Source organism: Alexandromys fortis, unplaced genomic scaffold (genome assembly GCF_014885135.2).
Source record: "Alexandromys fortis isolate MF-2015 unplaced genomic scaffold, M_Fortis_MF-2015_v1.1 scaffold_187, whole genome shotgun sequence".
In the NCBI taxonomy this organism is placed as follows: domain Eukaryota; kingdom Metazoa; phylum Chordata; class Mammalia; order Rodentia; family Cricetidae; genus Alexandromys; species Alexandromys fortis.
This window is the reverse complement of record NW_026068088.1, coordinates 3,159,906-3,177,485: the sequence shown is the minus strand read 5'-3', so window position 1 is coordinate 3,177,485 and position 17,580 is coordinate 3,159,906. Positions and strand designations below refer to the sequence as shown.

At 41.9% G+C, this 17,580-nt stretch overlaps 1 protein-coding gene and 1 pseudogene across 1 annotated transcript in view; both read right to left on the bottom strand.

Annotated features, from left to right (window-relative positions):
• Positions 1-5,085: 5,085 nt before the first annotated feature.
• Positions 5,086-7,074, bottom strand: LOC126488736 (ornithine decarboxylase-like; annotated as a pseudogene).
• A 4,609-nt stretch (positions 7,075-11,683) lies between these two features.
• The window catches only part of LOC126488735 (E3 ubiquitin-protein ligase DTX3L-like), a 17,906-nt gene continuing 12,009 nt past the window's right edge, over positions 11,684-17,580 (bottom strand). Inside the window, exons 3-6 of the mRNA XM_050122396.1 lie at positions 16,356-16,549; positions 14,375-14,881; positions 13,683-13,900; positions 11,684-11,753 (exon numbers count right to left, since the gene is read on the bottom strand). Of these exons, the coding sequence (XP_049978353.1) occupies positions 11,684-11,753; positions 13,683-13,900; positions 14,375-14,881; positions 16,356-16,549 (989 nt within the window). The remainder of the gene's footprint in view (positions 11,754-13,682; positions 13,901-14,374; positions 14,882-16,355; positions 16,550-17,580) is intronic.

Below are 17,580 nucleotides of genomic sequence, written 5' to 3'. Positions count from 1 at the left end.
ACAGGCTATTCTTTAGAGGACCCAGGTTCAGTTCCCAGCATGCATAGCACAGTTTACAACCCTCTGTAACTTCACTCCTAAGAGATGTGACTCTCTCTTCTGGCCTCTGTAGGAACCAGGCATGCAAGTGATACAAAGATACATGTGCACAAAATACACTTATAAATATATTAAAATTGCTTAGCATCCCATTCCCACCCTACTCTGCTTTCCTTCCCTACACATTTATCTTCTGAACATACACTGAGTCTTTCTGAGCTGTAATATGATTGGGCCTGCTTGTTGGGGTTTTCTGTCCTGCCCAGTTCCCATAGCTGTTTAGACCCAAAGAAAATCACACAGAGATCTCTATAAGTTATAAAGCTGATTGGCCCATTAGCTCAGGCTTCTTATTAGCTCTTGTAGATTATATTAACCCACTGTTCTTATGTATGCTAACTACATGTTTCTGCACCTTTTTCAGCTGGGCAGCTCACATATTGCTTCTTTGGAGTCTGGACAGGAGTGGGAGGAATCAACTTCCTCCTTCCCAGAATTCTCCTATTCTCATTGCATCACCTCTACTTCTTGTCTGGTTTCCCACCTATACTTCCTGCCTGGCCAATCAGTGTTCATTTAAAACATGATTGACAGAATACAGACAATTCTCCCACACCACTTCCCCCTCTTTAAAAAAAAGAACAAAGGAAAATATCCATAGTCCATTTTTTTGGGAATGTGGGCATAGTATTCCAGGCTACTTTCAGCTGGTTGGGGGTGCTGATAATCTTATGGGGACTTAAAGAAAATTTTGAGTTATTATCAAGTCCTGACCAAAGTATCCTGTGAGTCTTGATTATCTCAGGCAGGAGTCTTGAACCTGTTCTGGGTGAAGAACTCAGCTACCTGAGGCATCTATTCCTGCTGGAGATTTCTCAGGTGGTTTTCCTTGAACAAAGCTAATTTTTCTTAATTCTGAATAAATCCACAGCCTCTGGTTTTCTGTGGAAACAAAAGCAAAATCTCTTCTCCAAAGTAACATACCCTATGACTTCAATTTTGAAGTCAAGGTATTTTCAAAATACCTATCTTGGATTAATTCTACAGCATTTATAAGCAAATATCTTTTAGTAGCTGTTGCTCCTTCCTCCGCATTCAAACAATTTAAGGAGAGCATATGCCTGGCACCCTCATGCTACAAATGGTGCCCACATGGATAACTGCATCCACAGAAAGCCTGAGAAAGCTTGGGAAAGACTAGAGTAAAGCATTTTGGTTTTCAGCTGTTTTAACATGCTGGCTTTCTGGGCCATCCTGCCAGGGAAAACTCTGACTCTTTTGAGCAAGCAGTCCAACTATGGAGCTATGGACACACTGTTACAGCTTGCTTTCTGGCAAGGACCTTAAAATGACATAGAGTTGTGGCAAAAAATTGTGACTACAACGGGTACCTCCACAATGAGGGTGAAATTTCATAAAGCGAAGGAATGGGCTGGATCTAGTCATCAAAGCCATGGCTTTAATCTTCTCCATATTTCTTAGCAAATTAAAGATTCATGTGGTCAGAAAAAGAGAGATAAACAGTAAAGAGAAATTCAAAGAGGAAGAAAACCTCTAAATGGTTTACAGTGTGTTAAAAATATATACAGGCTAGAGGTTAAAGTTCTCAAGGTAAAAAAAAAAGAAAGACAGACAGACAGACAGAAAGAAAGAAAGAAAGAAAGAATCAAAGAAAGAAAGTAGCTGTTTGTGGTGTTGTGGTGGCACACACTGGTAGGATTTGCCTGGGAGGCAGACAGAGACAGTATCTCTGTGAGTTCAAGGATAGCCTGGTTTATAGAGGGAGTTCCAGAAAAGATATACACAGAACCTGTCTCAAAAAGTGAAAAGTTAAAAGTAGAAATAAAAGAAATAGAGGTTAAAATAAAGCCACGTAAAGATGGAAAATTTACAGAGAATCTTGATACTGTATGCTATTATACTCTCCTTAAATTGTTTGAATGCTGGGGAAGGAGCAACAGCTACTAAAAAATATTTGCTTATAAATGCTGCAGAATTAATCCAAGATAGGTATTTTGAAAATACCTTGACTTCAAAATTGAAGTCAAAGGGTATGTTACTTTGGAGAAGAGATTTTGCTTTTGTTTCCACAGAAAACCAGAGGCTGTGGATTTATTCAGAATTAAGAAAAATCAGCTTTGTTCAAGGAAAACCACCTGAGAAATCTTCGGCAGGAATAGATGGCTCAGGTGTCTGAGTTCTTCATCAAGAACAGGTTCAAGACTGCTGCCTGAAATGATCAAGACTCACAGGACTTGATAATAACTCAAAATTTTCTTTAGGTCCCCATAAGAGGGGGAAGTGGTGCGGGAGAATTGTCTGTAATCTGTCAATCATGTTTTAAATAAACACTGATTGGCCAGGCAGGATGTACAGGTGGGAAAACCAGACAGGAAGTAGAGGTGATGCAATGAGAACAGGAGAATTCTGGGAAGGAGGAAGTTGATTCCTCCCAGTCCTGTGCAGACCACGGAGGAAGCAGGATGTGATCTGCCAGCCGAAAAAGGTACTGAGCCATATGGCAAAAATAGATCAGAAAAATGGGTTAATATAATCTACAAGAGCTAATAAGTAGCCTGAGCTAATGGGCCAATCAGTTTATAATCTTATGGAGACCTCTGTGTGATTTTCTTTGCTGCTTGCTGTCTGTGGGGTATGTACTGGGCAGGACAGAAACCCCAACAAGCAGGCGATCATGTTACATGAGCCATGGCTGAGACCAAGTTTCCTTCTGGCCTGATAATGCATTATTTCACATGATCTAATGAACACATATTGAAGGCCAGCACTGGAGTAAAATCATGACAATGAATTAAACATAGACACCTTCTGTATGATATAGGTGTGGAAGTAAAGGGCAGAACAGACAGAGGACGAGTTAAAGGATTAGTATATGTCCGGAAAGGTCCTGGCAGTCTGTGAATGATGTGTGCAAGATGAATACTTTAGTAAACCTGACCAGATGTGGCTGTAGAGAGAAGGAAAACCAGTAAGAGCTGATGAAGCATCCTCCCCATCCTTCTGTACCATCCAGGCTGCTATGATGAGGGAGAAAACATCTACTGTACTTGGTAAAAGCTTATCTATGCAGCATGCCATCGGGTAGGAGCCATGACTGCCTTCCAGAGACAGGAGAACAGGGGTCCCATGAACAAACCTCCTGACTGTCCAATTGCATGCTGGTCGCTCTTAACGCCTAACCCAACCAGTCTCTAGTGCTAACTCAGGCAGAGGTAAGGGTGAGGAGGATGAGGGGGTTTTGTTACCACATTTTCTTTGTTTGTGTTTGTTTGTTTTTTTGCTTCTTTAAGACAGTATTTCTCTGTGTAGCCCTGGCTGTACTGGAACTCGCTCTGAAAACCAGGTTGGCCTTGCACTCAGGGATCCACCTGCCTCTGCCTCCCGAGCACTGGGATTAAAGACATATACCATCACTGCCTAGCTACCGCCACATTTTCGTGGACAGAGATAAATTTTTAAGATAGCAGGAGAATATGTGAGGTACTAAAATTTGGTCACAAGATTGGAAGGACAGTTCTATTAGCAGTTGGGTAGGTTTTTTTTTTTTTAATTTCAAGATACTTCTTTTCAGAATATAAAACAACATTAAGCTTTGGGCCCAGTCTGTCTTTATTTGAACTACAAATGATTGCTTAGTTGCCTTAATATCACATTTGAAAAGAGAGTAAAAGCCCATATAAAACAAATAGTCAAATAATCAACACAGACAAGGATGACCCCTGTCTTCTAGCCTTCCACATTTCTGCATCTGTGCCAACCCTAGTGGCTTGGGTAGCTTTAACTGTCAATTTATCTGAAAAAGGGATTTATGGCTGAGTAATTACCTGGACCAGATTGTCCCTTGGGCATGTCTGGGGGGGGAATTTTGGTTGTTAATTTCTGTAGGTGTGTTCATCCCACTCTGGGTAGCACCACTCCCTAGGCAGTGATCCTTAACTGTATTATAAAGCTAGGTGAGAAGTTCGAGAGATTACTCAGTGATGAAGAAAACTTGCTTCTCTTCTAGAAGACCCGGATGTCCTGGAATGCTCTCCATAGACCAGGCTTGCCACAGAACTCAGATATCCATCTGCCTTTGACTCTAGAATGCTAGAACTGAAGGCATGCACAACCATTACCACTACCTGGCTTAATACATATAACACACACACACACACACACACACACACAAGGATTTTTTTCACGTTATATGTATGGTGTTTTACCTGCCTGTATGCCTGTACACCACATACATGCAAAAGGTCCCCTGGCACTGGAATTACAGACAGCTGTGTGCTGCCAGATGTTTGCTAGGCATGGAAACTGTGTTCTCTGGAAGAGCAGCAGGTACTCTTAAACACTGAGCCATTTCTCTAGCTCCCAATTTTTCCTGCCATACTTCTTTGACAATGGAGTGAGTTCCTTGTTCAGAAGTCACACTGTGCAGAATAGCAAGCAGGACTGCCTACCAGGTTTTGCTCTGAGTTCCTTCCTTGACATCCCTCAATAGACTATAACTTGGGATTGTAAACTGAAATAAAACTCTTCTTTCCCCATTATTTTGCCAGCTATTTGTCACAGCAATAGAAAAGAAATCAAGACACTTGCTCTTATAAAGACACTTCAGAATTAAGAGACCTAGATTAAATGATCTGAACCCCTAACTCGAACCAAATTCTCATGTGACATTAAAAGAATGTTATCTGTGCTGGAGAGATGGTTCAGAGGTTAAGAGCACTGGATGCTCTTCCAGAGGTCCTGAGTTCATGTCTCAGCAACCACATGGTGGCTCACAACTATCTATAATGATATCTGGTACCCTCTTCTGGTATGCCAGCATACACGCAGGCAGAACACTACACACATAATAATAAATAAATCTTAAAAGAAAAAAAAGAATGGTATGTATAGACTGATAGCAGTGTAAGCACAGGTGGCGGTGTGGTGGTCCTTCCTGCTATCCTGAGCACAAGCCATGGGCAGTGTACTGGTATCCTGCTCTTCCACTTCTCGTATTCACTGCCCAAGTCCATATTGGTCATGACATCACCATGTAGTAGAGTATGGGCCTCTGAATCCATCAAAAGTGTAAACAGCATCATCAGTTGATGCTGGCATTTGTCAGAGCACCCAATCACCCACACGCATCTCAGGCAGGTTACAGTATCAACAGTCAGATCAAGGCCATCATTTGTTGGTCCCCATATCCTGGATGTTCATTTGATTTAAGGCTCTTCTGGGGCAGGGGTTTTATAGGAGCCTGCTTATATAATCCTTCATTCACATAATACATAAAGCTTTGGTCATTTGTCTCCTCCTCATCATCAGAGCTGTTCTGTTCCTTCATTATGAATTTCTGTCAATGACATTAGCTACAAGTGTGCCAACAAATGCGCCATAATATCTGCCAGGCTCAGCGATGATTCTTACTCCAGGAAATACTGATCTGGTTAGGTCAAAGTGGTGATCTCTTCAGATGCAAGCTTAACATCCTTAGATGCAGGAAAGCGACCACCAGTCTCAAGAAGATATTTGCAGACACAAACCTCAGCTCCAATAGCAGAGATGCAGCACACTCAAAGTCTCTGGGTCCTATGACCATTCCCAACAAGGAAGTTGTCACCAACAACTTAATAATTAGCTCTCTTGTTCTTTCCAAAAGAATGCTGTAGGGCTTCTTTGCTAATCTACAGAGAAGGATGTGTGGGTGGGTGGGTGGAGGTGTGTGTGTGTGTGTGTGTGTGTGTATCTGTGTGTCTTTGTGTGTGTGTCTGTGTGTGTCTTTGTGTGTGTCTCTGTGTGTGTCTGTGTGTGTCCTTGTGTGTGTCTCTGTGTGTGTGTGTGTGTGTGTGCACAAGAGTATAGGGGCCCTCAGAAGCCATTGGTGTCAAATGAAAATTGAGTTAGAATTAAAGGTGTTTGTGAGCTGCTTGATATCAGTGCTAAGAATAGAGTTCAGGCCCTGTCAAAGTGCAATGCATGAGTTTAACAGCTGAGCCATCTTTCCAGCCTGTCTGTGTGTGACATCATACTTAAAAGAGGTGACAAATGCTCTGGAATCATGTGTGGTAATCTGAAAAACCAACATTGTCTTTTAAGTGTGCTCCGGTGACTTTCATCAACTCAACTTGACTATTCTAAGTCATTACCTGGACTCCATCACTGCCAACACACTTAAATGATTCTTGCTTCCAAGGATTTGTATGGGTGATCCTCTTGGAGGCTTCTAAGACTCAATAGCAACTGTATTTCAGGCTTTCTCCCATGGCTGAGTCTGTCCTGGTGGCAACTGGCTTATTCATTGTAACTCTATGACCCTGGTGTCATATGACTGTAGAAAAAAGAGTAATGGTCCAAGAAAGAGTTCACTCTCTGTCTCTGTCTCTGTCTCCCTCTCTTTTCCCCTCCCTTTCTCTAGCCCTCCCTCTCTCTCCAAATTCTCATTACATACTGCTGTGTAGACTATGTTAGTTGGAACTCACAGAGATCCACCTATTTCTGGCCCTCCCATGCTGGGGTCAAAAGTGTACACTACCCACATTCAAATAGGAAAAGCTTTAAATTTTTTTTTTTTACAGATTGCCATGCCATTATGCATGAGCTAAATCCACATAAAAGTTGAAAGAGCTTGGAAAGGAATTCTAGACACACACACAAAGTTTAGCCACATTTTATATTTCAGATGGGTTCTGTTTGCTGTCAGCATGCCATGGCTCCTTTAAGAGATGCTTCTCATTCAGCAGTAGCAAACAAACAAACAAACAAACAAACAAACAAAAATCCAGCACAGTTTTGAAACAGCAGCTTCTGGTTCTATGCTGCCAGCATGAACTCTTTCAAGAGGCAGAGCACTTGAATATGGTTTTTTGGGCATTGTGCTGCAAGTTACTTGGTGGTAGCATGGGCCAGTTGCTTACCAGAGTTGAGGTAGTGAGTGTGGCTCACACCTGGCAGTCTCGGGGGAAGTGAACAGACCTCCACAATGTTGGACTGTGCAGAGCCAACAGGCAGGACCATGGAGTTGGTCCTATCCATGTCCACTTATCATTTAAAAAAAAGGTTCTTCTGGTCAGAAAATAATTACAGATGCAAAGTAAAGACATCCAGATTTTTAAAAAAGTCTTAATGGGTCACAGTGTTGTATAAATATAAGTAGTCTTGGGAGAGATAAGAAAAAGAATATAGACAGTTATAAGAAGAAGTAAATGGTTAAAAAATAAAACAAAGTCTTTAAAGAGACAGAGTACAGGCAGTCATAGATTAAAGGAGTAAAGAAAAACAAGCCACGTAAAGATGGAATATACACAGAGAGTCTGGATTATGTCTATTATTGAATTTTTTGATTTTGAAGGAGCTAAGAACAGAGATATATTTCATTGTGTGGGATGCTTAGGTAAACTTACATGTATAATTTAAATGTATCTTTACTTCAAAATTTGGGTTGAAAGAAAAATTGTTGCTTTGGAAAAGAGGCTGCAACAGGTTATAAAGGGAGAAAACCAAACCATTGAGAGATCTAAGGAAAAAGCAAAGAATATGTGCAATATTTTACATTTCTTAAGTGTGAATACCTGGACATGGTTGGTCACTTAGGTGCTATTGATCTCCTGAAGGACTATCTATGATACAGCAAGGATAGACATTTAAAATACCACACTAATTCATTAGAAATCTTGAAGGACGAGATCTAGCAAGGTCAGACACCAGCAATTCCACTCTGTGAAACTTCCTCCTGTGATCTCTCCAGAAGGACTTCCCTCTGGCCCAATCATCCTGTCAGGGAGGTAATTATAGAGAACAGGCTTCTAAGTTTTTCTTTTATGGCAGTGTGGGACAAAAGGTTTGACAGTCTTATTTTATTTATGAGGATATACAGTTTGGGGAAAAGTCATCCTACAAAGAGAACACAGGAAAATTCTGCCCAACATATGAGGAATCCACAGCAGGGGAGCTTGCTGTCATAAGAGAATGTGCAGTTAGAGACAGCCAGCAATTCCAAAGGCAGTGTTTTTCATAGGCCATGCCTAAGTGATCTTAACCTCCAGTATAAGTCTCTGGTGGGTTGGCCTTCTAAATGTCAGTTGATCTACTGCACAACCTTGTAGATACCATGAGAACCTGGGTTGGAGTGCACCAGGGTCCTGTCACCCTAGCTGTGGACTGGGGAACACTCAGCCTCCCTGGTAGGCAACTTCCTTCTTATTGTTGTGTTTGTTTTTTGAGACAGGTGTCATTAGTCAGGATCACATCGTAGGCTGTCCTGGAACTCACTGTGTAGACCAAGATGGCTTGAATTCACAGAGATCTGCCTGACTCTGCTTCCCATGTGCTTTGCTTAAAACCATTCTCTACATAGGTAGCTCATCAGAAAGGAACAAAACAGAGGGATATTCCAAAGAGGAAATATGCAGAAGAAAGACCAGAAGGACAAAAGGACAGTCAGTGTTTGGTAAAACTGATGTTCTGGTGTGGAATAGACCATAAGGTTTTGTGCTGAGTGAGAGATAAGAAGAAAGCAAAACAGAATAAAAAGTGTTCTTGGCCAAGCTATCTGCAGAACTGATATTTTATTTTTAGGCCAGTGATTCTTAAAAATGTGGTCCCCAGACCAGCAGCCTCAGCATTACTTCAGAACTTGCTAGAAGTATACCTTCTTGTGTCTATTCGCATACCTACTGGGTCAGAAACACTGGAGGTAGGTAATAACAATCTGTACCCAGGTGAGCCCTTTAAAAAAGTATGACATGCACATGCATGTCACATATGAATGAAGGTGCCCAGGAGGCCAGAAAAGGTGCCAGATCCCCAGGTATTAGAGTTACAGGTGATTTTGAGCCTTCAAGAACTCTTAGCCACAGAGGATCAATCCAGCTCTGTATCCAGTTGACTCTTACCAATGACCAAGTTTACAAAGCAATATTTGGGCATCAGGAGGCCACCAAAGGCCACCTCATAAAAGAGATTAGATCAGAGTTGTTCTCTCAAACATAGTGAGGGGTCTGAATAATATTGCATTGTGTGTATGAAGTACATTTCTTAATTTTTTTATTACTTTTACGTGTATGACTATTACCTGCCATGTATGTAAGTATGTATGTATGTATGTACATGATGTGTGGGCCTGGAATCCACGGACATCACAAGAGGGTGTCAGGGCCTTTAATTCCCAGCACTTGGGAGGCAGAGGCGGGCAGATATCTGAGTTTGAGGCCAGCCTGGTCTACAGACTGAGTTTCATGACAAGTTCAGAGAGAGAGAGAGAGAGAGAGAGAGAGAGAGAGAGAGAGAGAGAGAGAGAGAGAGAGAGAAAGGGAGAGATATCAGGAGATCCTGGGTATATGAACTTGGGAAGGAGGTGAAGCAGGAGGGTCTGAGTTCAATAAGATGAGGCCAGTGTGGGCCACATGATACCTTGTCTTGTATCTAAACAAAACAAAACAAAACAAGGACTGAAGTAAAAATAGTATTTCCCCTTAGTAAATATGTTACCTTTGGTGATTGACTAATACTCTCTACACCAGTTTTCTGTTGAAAGACTAGCGCTACTAATTGTATTGATCATTTCAACATAAGGTACATGTAGAGAAACTACTCAGTAAATGCTTGCGACTATGATCTGGCCAAATGTTTGTATGTGTGCATCTGTGTCTCAGGAAGAGCTCAAAACATGTCATCTGCCATTTTGGAGAGAGGGTGGAACTCAGATCACCAGAACACTCTCTACTAGGGTTTTCTTCTGACATGGAAACTGCTTATAGTGAACTGTGACATGTCAGACAGACTCTGCAGGAGGTTCAGTTCTTTACTCATGTCCAGGGAAAGGATTAGAAAGACTATAAGAGAGACAACATAGATTGGTGGGATTGAGTCAAAGGGTTAAGAAAAACCAAAAAGTAAGACAAAAACAAAAAAACAAAACAAAAACCAGAACATGCTCCAAAAAACAAACAATAAAAAATCCACTATATTTCAGGTAACAGTTATTAGAAAATTTTAAACTAAGGCCAGGATATTTATCCGTTAAATGTAAAACAGAACATATTCAAAAGCACAGCATAATGTATGGGGGTAAAATGTGGAAAACATACATGTTCATGTCTGTGGCGAGTGCACCCTTTGAGGCTGATTCCAAGGATCAGGAAGAGTAGAGCCTACAATAAAGGCCTGGCCAGAGTCTCACCAATACATGTTGGGGTAAGAATGTTTTCTAAATGAATGTCAAAGTCTCTGGTCCTACTTCTGCCAATGATTTGAGGAGCTTATCTTTTTATATGCTCATCGCTCTGCTGAGCTGAGTCAGGCAACAAACATATATTAAGCACTAACTGTCTACTAGGTTCTGTATCCAGAAAAATAAGACTTTTCCTGTTCTACTTATTATCAAAGTTTGCCTGACCTCCTAGGCATGTTTCTCACTGTAGGGAGGCAAGTGGGGGTCTCTTCCAGTTAATCCTGTTTTTAAACTTTCCATTTACACAATGGTTTCACTTTCCCATTTACACAAGGGTTTTACTTTTACAGGCAGAGATTAAAAACCAAACAAATAACATACTATGAGAAAGATGGCCATGGAACACGATCAAAGGTCTTGGAATGGAACAAATTTACCTTGGGCTTAAGTACAAATACCAAAACCAAACCAACCAAACCAACCAAAAACAAAAGGCAACGACAAAAAGAAAACAAAAAACAAAACCCCAAACAAACAAATACAATCAGGCATGTAGCACATATCTTTAACCCCAGCTCCCAGAAGGCTGATGCAGGCAAATCGAAATTCAAGACCAATCTGGTCCACAAAGAGAGCTCAAAAGCTGCACAGAGAGACCATATATCAAGAAAACAAGCATCAGGAGAGGTTCTACTAGTTGCCAGCTGTTCAATGAAAGATATAGAAGGTGATTTCATACAGGGCAGCACCCCCAATAGAACACAGGAATGAGATAAGACTTCCTCACAAAAATTTGAAATCCTTTATGTTTTTCTGTCCTAAAACTTTTCTGTGTGTGTGTGTGTGTGTGTGTGTGTGTGTATTTAGAGGTCAGAGGGTGATGTTAGATGTCTTTATTTCTGTCTTCCCTCATATTTGCTTTGTTTGTTTTGAGACAGGGTTTCACTTTGTAGCCCTGGCTGTCCTGGAACTTGGGCTATGTAGTCCAGGTTGGCCTGGGATGGCCTGCCACTGCCTCCTAATTCCTGGCATTAAAGTCATGTGCCACCATGCCCAGATGCACCCGATTTCTTCAGACAAGGTCTCTCAGTGAACCTGGAGCCCATGGTTTGGGTTTTGGCTAAATTAACTAGCCAGTGAGCTCCAGGAATCCTTCTGTCTACGCTCCCCAGGGCTAAGCTTACAAGTGTATGCCATCTCACCAACTCTTACATGGATGCTGCGGATCTGAGCTCATGTCTTCACACGTTATGGTTGATTTCCTCAGCACATGCCCTTCATACTTTGCCTTTCAAGAAAGAGAAACACTCTAGAAATGACCGGCAATTAGACTTCTGCTTTTATAAGAAACTACATCTACTTAACATGAAAACTGTTATAAAGTTTATTCTACAAAATGATTGAGGCCTGTCCTACTGCCGTCTCCTAACACACTTCTTTTGAAAGTGCACAGACGTCTTCCCAGTGCATTCTTTACTCAATTCCTTTTGCTTTCAGCTCCTCCTTGACACGTGTCAGGTAATGAGGATCAGGGTAGCCAAAACTGCATGAAGAAAAAGAAATCCTGTTAGCTTCCTCCCAAATAATTCTCAAGAATCTACAATAGCCAGGAATGGTAGCACAGGCCTTTAATCCCAGCAGTCAGTTGGCGACAGCAGTCAGATCTCTGTGAGTCTGAAGCCAGCCTGGGCCACACAGTGAGATCCTGTCTTAAAACAACAACAAAATCTGAACAATTTACACTTGAGCATCTAGTATTCTGGGATCCAGCATCCTCAGGCAATCAGACAGTGGCTGGTATCTAGTCACTGAAGTGCCCAGCTGACTGACCAGCATCTGTTTTCCACACATTGCTTAACACCTTAGCTCATTTCAAGTACTGATGCACATAATGTTATAAAAGCCAAATTCTACAGAGAAGGTAATCATACGATAATAGGACTTTCAAAATGGGAAAGTTGACAAGGTCTCAGGATATTTTTCTTTTGATGCCACAAGTAGAGGAACTCTGAGATTTATGAAGTATAGTCAGATTTCCTGGGATACATCTCCCACCATCTTGGGACTCTTTATATTGAAGACTTTCTTCCTATCATGTTTCATCCATGTGAGTTCAACACCTTTGTGGACAATGGGAAGATAGGGGTGAGGGAGAATAAGATGACCTTAAAAGAAACCAAAGCAGGGCTGGAGACATGGCTCAGAGGTTAAGAGCACTGGCTGTGCTTCCAGAAGACCCTGGTTAAATTCCCAACACACACATGTCAGCTCACACCTGTTTTGTAACTTCAGGGGATCTGACAGCCTCACACAGACATAAATGTATGCAAAGCAAAAACGTAAATAAAAGCAAATAAATATTTTTTAAAAAGTCAAAGCAAATATTTTTAGGATCTACCTTTAAAATTGACCTGAAACACTAAAATTAAATCAACTTGGGCACAATTCATCTTGAGTTCTGAAACCCCATCTTTTGATGCATTTTTGGGAGTGGCATAGAAACAAGGTTACTCTGTGTAGACCTGACTGTCATGAAATTCTGTCTGTAGACTAGGATGGCCTCCAACTAGAGATCCACCTGCCTCTATCTCTTGAGTACTGGGATTAAAGGTGTGTACCACCACTGCCCAGCTTTGATGCAAAATTTAATAACCAAGTCATACATTATGAATGGAAAAGTAGAAGGTTGGAGGGATCAATTTTTTTTTCAAGACGGCCTTAAACTCAGATATCCACCTGTCTCTACCTCCCAAATTCTGGGATTAAAGGCATGTTCTACCACTGCCCAGCTTGAACCAATTTTTTCTCTTTAAAGTTATCATTATAGATTAGAATTTTTCTTTTTGTTAAAGATACTTTTTGTTAACTAATACTTATATTTTTATAGCTTAGTTTTTTTTTTTTTTTTTTTGTTTTTTTTTTTTTTTTTTTTGAGACAGGGTTTTCACTGTAGCTTTGGAGACTGTTTTAGAACTAGCTCTTGAAGATCAGGATGGCCTCATACTCACAGAGGTCTGACTGTCTTTGCCTTCCTAGTGCTGGAATTAAATCATGTGCCACCACCACCTGGCTCATTTTCATAATTAGTGATTGATGTGGGAAGGGCCCAGTCCATTGTCAGTGGTGCCAGTCCTGGGCTGGTGGTCATGGGTGGGTATAAGAAAGCAGGTTGAGCATGCCATGGGGAATAAGCCATGAAGTAGCATCCCACCATGGCCTCTGCATCAGCTCCTCCAGTTTCCTGCTTGTTTTGAGTTCCTGGCTCCTCTTCCCTCAGTGTCTCAGGAGATGTAAATCAAATACACCCTTTCTTCCCTAGGTTGCTTTTGGTTATCACAGTAACAGAAACCCTAGCTAAGACACTGAGCTAACATCTACTGCTGGAATACCTTTTCATACCACAGCCTCAAACTGCAGCACTTAACACCCCCTATACTTTGTTCAGCAACCATTACATTTCAAAGGCTCTTACTTTCTTGGTCCTCCAAATGTGTATATTTTGTGAGGGATGTCATTCCATGTAACGACATCAGACACTCCTGGTACTCGAGAGTCTCGTATTGTAAAAATCAGCTTGTTGTTAAAGGCTTCTCTGAGCAAATCCAAGACCTTTCTTCCCTCCTGATTATCAGGCAAGTATGCAGTTCGTCGTGTTCCACTATAAGGCTTTCCTGGGTTAGGGTGCTCATCCTGTATGAGGAAAGGAAAATGTTAGATAAGAAATGGCATGCCTCTGAAATTTACTATACTAAAGGTGTGTGGATCATAGGTGAAGTCTACTGAAAACCAAGAAAGAAAATGCTGTTTTGTTCATATTCTGAAAAATTCATAGTTCTCTTCAGATTACAGTCATACCCACCCAACTCCTCCCATCCTGACATATGGTCTCTACCTTTAAAAAAAAAAGACATGAAAGTCTAGATGCACAGCTTGACAGTGCTTGCTTGGCATGCACAAGGGTTGGGTTCAGCCCCAACACTGTTGAAATAGCTGAAAAGACATCCAAGTTCTAAGCAAACAGTATGGCCTCTAGCTATTATGTCCCTACCACAATCACTGAATGAGTTCCCAGAAAATCAGCATCTAAGAGGCTACAGGACGACCCCTTGGGTGCTGGTAACTCTACCAGAGCCAAAAGAAACTCATGTTCCCTGGTACACTTACTGTTTGGATGCCACTTTCTATAATGTATTGAATCACAATTGTGCCACAGTCTTCATGACCTGGAAGTGACTGTCTTGAAGTGGTGAAAGTCATGGTTCCATCTGGCTGGTTCCCTTTCTGGATACCATAGGACATCTGACACAGAGGACAGACAGACTTGATTGACAAGGCCTTGGTGATACAAGAGGAGCAGAATTCATGCTTGCACTTAGGGAGCACATGCTTGTTGCTAATGGTGCACTTGCAGACGGCACAGGAATTTTTGTTATCATTCACCTTCAAAGCCCCAGAGCTGTCAGCAGAGCATCTGAGAGGAGGTGAAGCTGCATTTGTGTCATTCCTGTCGATATCCGTGGGTGTCTCGTGATCCTCATTTAATCTCTTTCCAGAAGGTAGGGACAGTCCCATTCTTTTGAAGACATACTGCTTTGTCTCTGGAGGCTTATTAGGCAAATCAATTAAAGTCATTGACTCTTGATACATCACAAAGTGTGTATTTGGGTGCTTTTTTTTTTTTAAGTCAAGAGCACTGCTGCTCTTCCAGAGGACCTGAGTTCAGTTCCCACAACCATCAGTAGTGGGCTCTGATGCTCCTTTCTAGAATAAGTCCTACATGCAGGTAGAGCACCCACTCATACACCTAAATTAATAAATCTTTTAAAAAGTGCAACAAGATCCCTTATCATGAGGCTCAAAAATATCAGGTGAAGTTCCCCACCAGAGTTAAAATCCTACACCCTGTCTCACAGTACCCTTTCCTGTCCCTAGCTCTCTCCCTTGCTCACTGCCTCCCTCTCCTCTTGCCTCACTAAGCTTCAGTTCCTGTGAGGCCTGTGCATGTGCTTCCCTCAGCCTAGAATGTTCTTACTACAAAACCAGGAAGCTAGAGAAAGGTCTGAAGTGTTCCCATTTTACAGCTGGGCCTGAGTTTCAGTTTCCTAAAAGGACAATGAGGGAGACAGCACATATCGGGCCTGAGGTACCTTCCATAGTACCTCAAGGCAGGGACCAAAAAGGACAGTTCTGTAATCTTACCAAAACAAACATGTACTGCCTTGCCCAAATATGGAGCAAAATGGTAAAACTATAACCACAGCCAAATAAATTGTACTAATATAACTGTTGCCTACTTAACCAAACGTATTTGAGGTGACCTAATTGTCACTGAAACTCCCCTTACCTGTGCTTAAAAGGAGCCTACCCACTCCCCTTGGGGTCGTCGCCATTTTGTGCAGGTGAACGGCCTCACATAGGCTGATAATAACACTCCTTGCTCTTACATACTGTTTGAGTTTGGGGTCTTCCTTCAGCATTTCCTCAGACCCCACACTAGGTCCTTTAGTTTACCCATGTTCTCTAGATGAAGCATCATGTGGGTTTGTTTGTTTACACCCTGTTTAGAATGGTGGCTCTGTCACTGTTCTCATCCCCCTTTATTCTTTCCGCACTTGTCACTAGAGAGAATTCTATTATACATCTGTTAACTCTTCTTTGTTTCCCTTACTCGATGTCAAGTCCCTAAGAGCAGTCCACACTGTGTCTGTGCCCCCACTCCTACGACAGTGCCTGCCACACCTTAAGCAGTACCTATCTATTTTTGTTAATGGCTGGTGCTTTCTCATCATTTAAGCCTTCAGGCTAAATGTCACCTCAACAAGAAGGTCTCCCATCTTCCCTTGCATGCCTTCACCCTGTACCTCTCTGACACAAAACTCCTTTTTTATTCTCCTACCACATCTCTGTCTTTGAAGTGCTTTTCCTCAGTTCATTTACTTGCTTACATTCTGCGGGTCCTGTTACCCCAATACAGGCTGCATGAGGACAGGAATCTTTTCCCTGTTTATTCACCTCTGTTGCCCAGTATCTAGAGCAGCATCTAGCTCACAGCTAGTGCCCAGCTAAGGCCGCTGGACCAAAAGGGCAGAAGCGGTGACCTAGGGGCAGTTGTAGCAACAGTGCCAGCTCTTCTGTCAACACTCACCATCTGGACAATAGTGTCATCAGAATTGTAAACAGGCCCTTTATCGGAGAGGGCTTCATCCTGATACTGTGTCACAGACTGAGGTTGAGGTCTCGGGTCCTCCACTTGCTTTTTCGTGGTTTCCAGGAAAATGGTCACAGGTTTGCCATCAATCACCATTTCATGGTCTCTCTTTTTCAGAACTCTCTCCTTAGCTTCAGGGGAGACATAAAACTCACACATTCACACAGAAATGAGAGCGAACTTACAGATGACCCTCCACATCCTCTCTGAGTTGATTCTAGGAACTTCTGAAGACACCAAAATCCAGAGATGTCCCTTATATGCTTAGGACTTTCACACAAGCTACCTATATTCTCCCATGTGCTTTTCATTTGCTTGCTTTTTGTCTGTTTGATTTTGAGATATGGTTTCACTATGGAGTCCTTACTGCCCTGGAACTCCCTAAATAGACCAGGCTGGCCTTGAACTCACAAACTTCTGCTATGTTCACATTCAGAGTACTGGGATTAAAGGCACATGCCACAATACCTAGCCTTCCATAAACTTTTAAGAATCTGTAGATGACTTTAATCCATCATATAAAGTAAGCACTCTGGAAATACATATTATGATGTATTGTTTAGTTGGATGAACCCTGTGATATAGGACTACTGTTTAATTTTCTCAGGATCAAATCATTCTGTCCTGAAGGTAAGCACGTAAAGACAGAAGGTAAACCAGTTAAAATAGCTTGAGAAAGACCCTGAAACTGACCAGATTCTCTAGGTTCCTCCCTGCTGGAGTAATCAATAAAGACTGCTGAGAGTTGGTCTGAGAACAGCAGAGCAGAGCACAAGGAAGACTCAGAAAAGCAGCACTGACTCTAATACAAGACAAGCTGCAATGATGACACCAGACCATGTGCATGGAAGAAGCAGAAACCAACTGAGTTGCCTGGAAGAGGTTTAGACCAGAGCTACTTGGACCTGCTGAGCTGCCTCCGGGCTTTGCTATGTGCTCCAGATTCACGGCTTTGGTTCTTCAGCTGTCTTTGAGTCATTTCTGCACCTGTAAGAAACCCCTCATTCCCAGAAACCACATGGTGGCTCACAACCATCTGTAATGAGATCTATTGCCCTCTTCTGGTGTGCAGGAAAACATGTTGTATATAACCAATAAATAAATCTTTAAGAAAGAAAGAGAGAGAGAGAGAGAGAGAGAGAGAGAGAGAGAGAGAGAGAGA